The 9,749-nt window shown below is 36.8% G+C and overlaps 1 protein-coding gene across 2 annotated transcripts; it reads right to left on the bottom strand.

Annotated features, from left to right (window-relative positions):
* Positions 1-2,449: 2,449 nt before the first annotated feature.
* Positions 2,450-9,654, bottom strand: LOC143207449 (sodium-independent sulfate anion transporter). Of its 2 annotated transcripts, XM_076420911.1 has the most exons (11): positions 7,294-9,654; positions 6,562-6,757; positions 5,337-5,557; positions 4,964-5,150; positions 4,666-4,830; positions 4,403-4,564; positions 4,016-4,156; positions 3,696-3,841; positions 3,171-3,344; positions 2,861-3,017; positions 2,450-2,736 (listed from the first exon to the last, which is right to left on the bottom strand). In XM_076420911.1, exons 1-11 carry the CDS (start codon positions 7,507-7,509, stop codon positions 2,564-2,566), a joined length of 1,938 nt encoding a protein of 645 aa, XP_076277026.1. In that variant the 5' UTR covers positions 7,510-9,654; the 3' UTR covers positions 2,450-2,563. The 2 variants fall into 2 exon arrangements, with proteins under 2 accessions (XP_076277026.1, XP_076277027.1); XM_076420912.1 differs by lacking the exon at positions 6,562-6,757 and having other exon boundaries at positions 7,458-9,654.
* Between the last annotated feature and the right edge of the window lie 95 nt (positions 9,655-9,749).

The raw sequence follows: 9,749 nt of genomic DNA, 5'->3' as shown, positions 1-9,749 counted from the left end.
ACTTTCTGCGACCCGAGCCGACTCGACTCGAACCCGAACATCGAGCGGCCCGCACATCCCTAAATTATTTATAATTATAAATATATTATATTAAATGACCTATATTATAATAACCTATATTAGGTCATTATTATCACACTTTAAATAAGTAAATATGGCTCAAATTATGCCGTATTTAGGCTCATTTTAATTAGAAGGATCTCACAAATACGTTGGTAATTCCGTAAAAAAGATTGAAAAATAAAAAACTTTCCTATGTGCATTGGTGTAATCGGTACGCAGCCTTTTGAACTGTGTCGGCTGCCTCGTACCTCAGTCCCTCTTTGTCGTTTACGAGCTGTCGTAAAAAAAGTTCTCGTACATATGTTGATAGTCTAAAAATTTCTCTAAAAAACCTGCATTTGTCGAATTTTTGCGTGTTTTTCACTTTGTGTAATTAACATTTTGAACCAAAAAATCGGGAAAAATCTCAAATATCAATTTCAATTAAATGCAATTATATGATTAAATTAATGCAAGTAAATGGGGAAAATGGACCGAAAATTGAATGGCACAACGGCTGTTTAAATAATTCGAAGGACTATCTCGTCCGGCTAGGCCCTTCATTCCAAATTGTAATATTCCAATATTCCAATATCATTTTAAATATATTCAAGTACTATTTAAAACTATTAATGAGTTTTAACAACAAAATATTTTAAATAGAAAACTGAATTTTGACATATAAGATAAGATTATAGCAAGCTTGCTATAAATGTCGAAAACTCGAGTCTGGCCAGAGACATTCAATTTTCAGGAAACACTATTCTATGATGACGAACGGAGAAAAGGGAAGTGAAGCTCGGGGGCTTTGGTCGCCGTGGAGTGGAGTGAAACATTGTAACATGATACGGGTCGGATCGGGTATATCGGTGTGAGACTACTAATCAAACAACAAAGCTTAATTATTTATCATTACTTTTTTATAGGATTTTCCTTAACATATTTGGTGAATTTTGTTTCTTTTTATGAAAATGATACCAAAATTATATAATTCCGATGATATTTGCTTATGCAATGAGCGACGCAAGTTTCGGACACAATGAAGGACAGCGTCGGGAAAAAAAGAGACTCGGAGAGTCCTTATTCTTTTAAGATTTCGACTTCGACTTCGTCTGCTAGATCTTCGCCTCGTCGCACAATGTACTCATAAATGAATCATGTTTCAGGAAGTGGTTTAGTTCAGAATGAAATAAAATAATGTTACAAGCACTTTTTAAATAGCGTCATATATGGTGCAAGAAATATTCGTATAGAGTCAAATAGAATTATTTTTTTAGATATCTTCGTACGAAATACTGCCTCTAAATAACATTGTATGGATAGGAGCCGTCGAAAATTAGTTTAATTAGTTAATACTTTTATCTTGTTACTACCTCTACTTTAATAATTGCAGTCAATAATGCTGTCGAGCATTACAAGTATGGGATAAATAAGTAAAAAAATTAATTTTCTGTTTCCTACTAAGGATCTTAATAAGAACGATTGAATTTTGTCATTACACAACATAACAAAATATTTTTTAAGAATCATTATTTTATATATAACGCAATAATGTTCAAATTACTTTTAAATTCCAATACATTTGTAGAATATTACGTAGTAATTACTTCCATTTTTCCTACATCTATAAACTATCGATTATATTGTAAACAATTATTACAATGGTGATAATAAGGAAAATAAGAATGCAATAAGTGAATTATATATAGTATTATAAGGCAATTACAGAATAGGTAATGTCAGCATTCTACTATATCATTCTTCTTCAACTTGACGAATATCTCGACGATTGTGGAACTTTTACCGCTGTGGTATATCAGATCACTGTAACTTTCACGTTATCCCCGCGCCCACTCGCGCCCACTTACCGGTCCCGCTGAATAACACAGGGGCTGGCAGTCTTTAATAGTATCTCGTCGGTGGCCCAGTGCGGCCAGTCCAGCCAGTCGCGGCACCGACTACCGACAGTATACCGACACTTGCAGACGACAGTACGCTGTGCAGCGCCAATTGCTAGCGGCAAAAAGCTCAAACTTGATGCCAAATGTTACCGACACAGCAACCGAAGCGGCGACACTAGCGATCCTAACGGCAAAGTATCGAAGCTTGTTGCGTGGCTGAACGCGCCATCTAGCGGATCTTGGTGGCACTTTTTTTACGGGAAAAGCGGCAAGAATCATTTGCTTAAACAAAAAACAATATCTCGTCGGTGCCGCATGCCGTGACGCGGATCGGAATCGAATCTCGTCTTTCTACCAGAGAGCTCTGTTTCTACATTACATATGCATATGTAAAACTGCGTAATTGAACATTTTTACATTGAAGTTATTCATTTGAAACCCTATATTATATTATCGGGTTGTGCGTAATATTGCATATAATAAAGGGCACATTAAAAATTTTCAGAATATATATTTTATTGTCAATTAAATAATTTTTTTCATAGATAATATTTCTTTGTTTGTTCCACATGAATATTATTCAGTTTTTCACATTGTTGATGACGTTGCGGCAGTTGGAACTATATGTCTTGACCACTATCTTCAGACTTTGTTATTGCTACTTCAGTCTTTTCAATTGTTTCCGAACACCTTATTTTACTATCGTTAATATTCGCGAAAGTTGTGCTTGTTAATGGACTTATTTCTAACAGCTTCTCTTTTTCTTCGTCCATATTGTTCGTTGGAAGATCGTCTATAATAAGAAAAATCTCGTACATTGTATTTAACTTGACACATAAGCATATCGTCGTAATAATTCGCTGCGAGCAATATACATATTTTTAACGATATCGATGAAGATGAGTGCGAGAACGTACCATAAAACATGTCAGAAACTTTCTCCTCCTCGTCGATGAAATGGAAATGTTTAATGTTTGCAAGATTTTGAATAATTTCATACGTCTCTGGGTGTATGTTCGTAAACCATAGGCTTCTTTTCTTTGCATTCGCGTTCTTTGATAATATTTCAATGCCCTAAAAATATACATATATATGTACAGTGTACGCAGCACATATTTTAAAAGACGTATAAACAATTATTTCTTCCTTTCTGATTTTTGAGCAATATTTGTTATTTGCAAGAGAAACGCTGGCTAGTATACATATATAGCAACGCAAACAGTATACCTTGACAGAGGTATAGTCCATGTATCGAACCTTCTCACAATTCATAACGAAAGGTATGTTGTGCTGCTCGTATTGCCGAATAATTTCATTGGCTTTATTACAAAAGTAATTAACCGCAGGATAAAGGATAGCGCCATCGGGTCGAAGCATCGCATATTTCTTTCCAGACTGTGACTAAAGGAATTTATGAAATAGTATAAAATGTCTATGCATATATTATACGAACGAAAATATACCTATTATCTAAAATTAATACACATGTATTATGTATAGAGGGAGGTCCATTTAAATATAAGGACACCTATAAATACTACCTTGCGATAACGTATTTAGGACTTAGGTGTCCTTATTTAAACGGACCTCCCTGTATGTCTGTACATAGTTATATATGTATATATTGTACGAAGAAACATAAAGTCTGTTGCATTTGATAAACGAATAGTATTATACTATATCGATTAAATATAGTATTACACACATATAGACATGTACATATATGTATAGAACTCTATCTAGACCTTTTACCTTGCATTCGATGACCTCGATCTGTGGCCTAGCAGACGGTCGAATCAGGTAAATTAAATTAAATGCGGCGCCAATTAAAAGTCCTATTTCAACTCCGCAAATAGTGCAAACAAAGAATGTAACTACCGCTGCAACGGCATCCCTTCCTGCAATAAAAAACGAATACATGCAGATACCAGAATATTCTTAGATTATTCTTAGTTTGTCCATGGAATTGGAAGCATCGAAATACATATAAAATACCTATTGATAAGTTAATTGAAAAAAAGTTGCGTTTGCATAATGTTACATATGAAAATAACTGCGATATGTATACTTACTACTTCCCTTCCAAAGCAGCTTTACGATCTTCGCATCTATGATGAATGCCACTGCTGTTATCAATACCGCTGCAAGCGTGGCTCGTGGAATGTAATAAAAGTGCGGGGTTAAGAAGCTTAGCGCTAACAATGCCATAATTCCTGCAATAGTGAATCCTCTTAAATGGAAGTTTTCTCTGTCTCGATGTCTGATTTCGAGCCATTTATTGAAAATAAATCACGATACAATTGGGTTGGCCGTATCGACGCGCGACGCAACGGTAAAGATAATAAACTAAAGAATCGCAATAATGAAACGTTCGTTGCTTCGATACTCGTCTTGGCGAAAGATGAAAGTCGCGGCAGTCGGCACAGATTAATATAGAAAATGAAAATATTATGTATTACCGACATATAGGCCAGCCAGGGTGGTCCGTACACCGCTTGCACTTATCACAGCGCTTCTCGTAAATGCTCCAGCAGTTGGCATGGACGAGAAAAAGCTTCCGAGTATATTTGAGAAACCGAGGGTCAACATTTCTTGCGTCGCACAGATTGTGTTTCCACTTGCTAAAAAATAGTTGAAATATTGTCGATCGCAATCTTTATCACGTATTGTAGATATACAATGTATACGTATATGTATTGTGTACTGTATAACATATTCTTACAAAACGCTTTAGCGATAGCCACATTTGCCAACACAGACACAAGTGGTAGCACGATCAACCCTGTTCCATAATGTTGACACATATCAATCAAAGTGTAAGTTTGATTTCCAACCTGGGCTGTAAATGGCGGCAAGGACAGCTTCGGAAGTCCCGATACGATTTTCCCTTATTAACAAAAATCAATTTCGTGTCAAAACAAATCACATTTTACTATTTTAGTTAATATTCGTTGAAATAGATGCTGGTTAAAATGAAATAAAATTCTCATGATGCGTGCACGCGGTAAAATAAAAAATACCTGAAAGAAGAAACGGCGATCCTCCTCTGTGCTCGAAACAAAATGCTACAGTAGACGCTAAAAGAATCACCAAAGCGTTGCGACATATGGAAAGAAACCATAACATCTTCTTCGCGAACGCAGCTCTGTTGCTGCCATTCTTATGGTCACCATTTTTAGCGATGCAACAATCAAAATCTCTTAATTTCTGCGAACATTAATATAATTCTTTATCCACGCGTAGTTTTATTTTTCTTTGTCACAAGGATAATGCCATTATCGAATTCACACATTCATCGTGTAAAGTGTAGATAATAATGGAAAGATTCAATTTTTCAGTTTATTCACGGATATAGGAAAATTTGATTAGTTGCAAACATTTCGAGAAACTTACTCGAAAGAATAGAAGAAAAGCTATACTGGAAAGTCCAAGAGCAAAATCAGGCAATCGGATTTTTCGGAAATTTTCCAATATTTTCATGATATTGTCGGCCACGTTGCTAGCTTTAAATTTCAGCCCGAGCAGTCCTTGTAACTGTGAGACGATTATAATGATCGATGTAGCTGATGTGAAGCCTGATGTAACTGGCATCGATATGAAGTCCACTAAAAAACCTGTATGGGCCGTGGCGAATGGCGAATTGATTCAACAATTAATAATTATATACATATAGACAATTTATTTTTGGTTCTTTAGTTTTTTAGTTTTGCAAATCAAATGCATGCATTAGCGTGTAGCGAGATCAGTATGTAGTGGTATTACCTAACAAGAAACATCGTTCGAGCAGGGCCCGCTCTGCCGCCCCTTTTTAAGCACTAAGCACCGCACTGAACAAAATGACCTTTTTTTTTTTAGCAAAATTGTCTGGCAAGGGTAGTCTGAAATTTTCTATTAATTGAATATTTAAAACATCAATATTTTTCTCACACTTACAGCCAAAGCTAAAATGGCGCCCCAAAATTTTGGCGCCCCGGGCAAATGCCCGGGTTGTCCCCCCCCTAGAGCGGGCCCTGGTTCGAGTGATTTCAACGAGTGGTAACAACCGAAACGTCGCGACACGTGACTTACCGAAACGGCTAAATACACGTTACATAAATATTTTATAAACAATCAGAAATAATTGTTCGAGAATTAAATAACTGTTTATGGATAGTTATTTAAAAGCGGAGATGAAACTAATTCAAGTTTTCGATATTTTTTTAATCCGCCCACGTTATTCTTATATCTCGTGTATCGCGTTACACGATAACTATATGTATACATTCCATGCGATACTCTTCACACCTCGTATCGATTAACCGAATTAACGAAAAATTAACGAAAACTCGTTACCGAATCTAATAGTTTATTGCATCGTTATCGTATTTCATTCAGGTTTAATCGAATAATATCAATGACGTTTAATCAAAAGAATCGATGCTTCATCTGTTTATTATACTCGTAATATACTGTTTGCTGTCTGTTATGTTACGAGATCGAAAAGTCGATTTTTGCAAAATTTTTCGTTGTTAAATATTCATAGGAAATTTCTGGTAAACGCGCGCGGTGTTTCAAGTTGTCTTTTGTAAGAAAAATGGAGAGGAGCGATCGTGTGAAAAATACTTATGGTAATACGAGCCTAAACGAAACAAGCCCATCAGTAATTCCACGCAGCCAGCCAGGAAGCAAAAGAGCACGACAAACTCCACAGGCATGTTCCTCGTGTACTCTAATGTCAACAGAGACATCAGGGAGGACGGTCCAATCGATACTTCTTTAATTGTCCCGAAAACGATGTACACGAAAGCTCCAACGAAACAGGAATAGAGGCCGTACTGCAAATCAACGTAAAAACCGCATTCCTTTTCATTAAATGTCTCCTGTTTCGCGTCGTTAGAATGTGAAAGTTTATGAAAACGCGTCGAATCAAATTCCACGTGACGTCTCTTCGTCTCTATGAAAATTCAATTCTACGTATGTAGCGTATTTAAATGTTAACACATACTGGACATACGGCAAGGAACGTGCATTTACAGCGGACTCCCGTACAACGCGATCAAACAGTCGTTTCAAAAGTTTTCAAGCAATTCTTTGTATGTACATCTACTGTAGATTTGCTGCCACACACGAAATGCATGTATAATGTATACTGTATTACTGTATACTGTATACACAATACACGTGCATATGTACTTATACAATCTTTCCCAAAGAGTGCTTTTTCAACGAGATTTCAAGATTATAATCGGCGCGGCGCGGCGTGTTCTCGGACACGAATATCTCGAGATCGAATGATCGAAAATTTCAAACGAACACATGGGGGGAAGCGAATGAAATCGATGGAACGATACCTGTGGAACAGCAGAAATACCTGTGCAGTCAAACCTGCGAGGGCAGCGTACGCTATGCTTTGCGGGATCAGAGTGAGTCCGAGCGAGAACCCGGCCACCAAATCGGAAACAGCATCGAACTGGGAATACTTTGGCAGCCAGGTCAATACTGGCATGTATTTCGCTATCGAGCACTTTGATTTACCATCTTTCTTCTGCGGCGACAGTCGTTCTTCCGACGAGATTGATGTTTTCATTGTAACTTTGTCGCAACCGCGGGAAGATCGGCGAAGGAACCGGAAACGCACTATTTAAAACTTAGCGCGGCCGAGAAACGCATCGGACGCGTTAGATGGTCGATGGAAGATTGAATATTTCGATCGATCAAGTTAGAATGACATTAGAGAGTCGGATAGCGAAGAAACGGTAGGGTAGAACGACGGTAGACGAAAAACTACCTACTCGGGGAAGCAGTGGCGCGAACTGACGTAGCCGCGCCCGCCGCCGCGCCATGCGCCATGTCGTTACATTGCAAACATAAACGCGGTTCTATCCGGCTATCAGCGATATTTTCACGGCTACCAAATTGCGTTATCGCACGGTGTCGCGTCTCCGAATAAAGCTCAGGGCAAACAGCCGGCTCGGCTCGGCGCGGCGACAGGAAGAGGGAAGAGGAAGCTGCTGGGTTTTGCTTCGCTTGCTACCGGAGCTGAGGAAAATTTCAAATTGGTTTCCACAATTTCCAGTCTCCAGAATCCTATACATATATGTATAGATATGTACTAAAGTCCATATAGTCTGTAGTCCTTATAGACCTGCCTATGTACTTCAACCTATGCACATGTATACATAGGTGTATGCACGTAGAGTGTCGTAGAGGGTTGAACGATGTTATATGCGAAATGAAGATTTTCCAAGTAGATTGCTAGGAACAGGAGAACTTGTTTTTTCAATCGTTTAGCCGTGACCTCGACATACTTTACGCGTGAGTACATGCAACAATTTCTATTTCTTAATTCTTTTATTATTTTTATTTTTATTTTATTATGTACATTCTACATTCTACGATAGAAGTACTCTTTTTTGAAACTTATTATTAAATATACATTATATCGGTAGAGTATAGTAACAAACGAAATTTATTTCGCGAATAAATATATCATTCTTAAGAAAATTATGAATAAGTGAAGAGACATCTATATTTGACATAATCACGCGCAATATATGTATAATACAATACATACATATATATGTATATGTCAGCATGCTCTACATTTAACTTGAAATATAGTACTATACATATAGACGACTATCCCCTCCTATATCTTACGATCTCACAATCAGTTTACTCGAGTAAATCTGCTGGAGATTAAACGAGAGCATTACATATAATGTCACGACTAGACGGTCCACCGATTCAATGCCATCGGTTTCTTTACATCGTTTCTGGACCATATTTCGCTCTTTGTTATTCAAGATGTAAGCATCACGACCCCGTCGGCTGATCATTTATTATTCATATTTATCTCTTTTTTATTTATGGACCATTAGGTCGAACATTAACAAATTTTACATACACATCGACAACTGCAGCTGCAGCACCGTTCGCACCATTCAACTCTGCATGGTATATCGATCTTTTCCGAAACATGAGAACCAATGTTGCCATACTTTCCAAGTAAATATTTCACGTGGAATAAATCCTGTCATAAAGTAAAGAAATACGGCTTCGCGTTTTATCTCGTTGTATCCTAAAATGTATAAGTTAAATCCCTCAACATCTAATTAATGTTACAGTTTGCGTCTGTATCACGGCTCTCTTCCATATATGCCATATACCTAATTCATCGGCAAACAAAATTAGACACGGCAGTGGCGCAATCGAAACGTTTCTGTTAATCTTCGGCAAACATAGACTAACAACAAGCCCTATTTATCAGATACGAAACGTTTAATTTATCTATCGTTCAATTGGGAAGACTGTATGGTAATTTTTTATGCATGGTTTTTAGTATTTTCAATCATAACTTTCCAGTGCGTTTCCTATTATGGTAAAATACACACGGGGTACTTTCTAGTATCGTCGAAAAAAGGTATAGCTCCAGCTTTGATATTATAATACACATATACATATATGAAAAGGGAGTTGGCCACTACAAGCTGCTACATAAACGTTTATTTATTTATCATCAACACCTAAATTATGCTTTCGCGAATACCAAATGCAAGAAGAACTATATGTATAACTAATAAAAGAGATCGCGTACGTTTTCGAAATGAATTTTTTGTGCACCCAGTGGGCAACGGAAGATGGCAAGAAAAGAAAAAAAAAGCATACACAAACAAAAAGGTACTTGTGCAACTTTCAATGCAGTGATGTAATGACGACGACGATAATAATAATAATAATAATAATAATAAAAACAAAAGTAATAATAATAATAATAATAATAATAACAATAATATTATATAATATAATGACGATGACGATGACAAT

This window comes from Lasioglossum baleicum, chromosome 3 (genome assembly GCF_051020765.1).
Source record: "Lasioglossum baleicum chromosome 3, iyLasBale1, whole genome shotgun sequence".
In the NCBI taxonomy this organism is placed as follows: domain Eukaryota; kingdom Metazoa; phylum Arthropoda; class Insecta; order Hymenoptera; family Halictidae; genus Lasioglossum; species Lasioglossum baleicum.
This window is presented reverse-complemented; position numbering and strand designations above follow the sequence as displayed.

What these genes read in the sequence shown, in the direction of transcription:
- LOC143207449 (XM_076420911.1), bottom strand. Translation starts at nt 7,509, where the DNA reads ATGAAAACATCAATCTCGTCGGAAGAACGACTGTCGCCGCAGAAGAAA. An exon ending in GATGGGCTTGTTTCGTTTAG is followed by an intron (nt 5,558 to 6,561) that starts GCTCGTATTACC and finishes CGGCCCATACAG; the next exon opens with GTTTTTTAGTGGACTTCATA. An exon ending in AGTTTCTGACATGTTTTATG is followed by an intron (nt 2,737 to 2,860) that starts GTACGTTCTCGC and finishes TTCTTATTATAG; the next exon opens with ACGATCTTCCAACGAACAAT.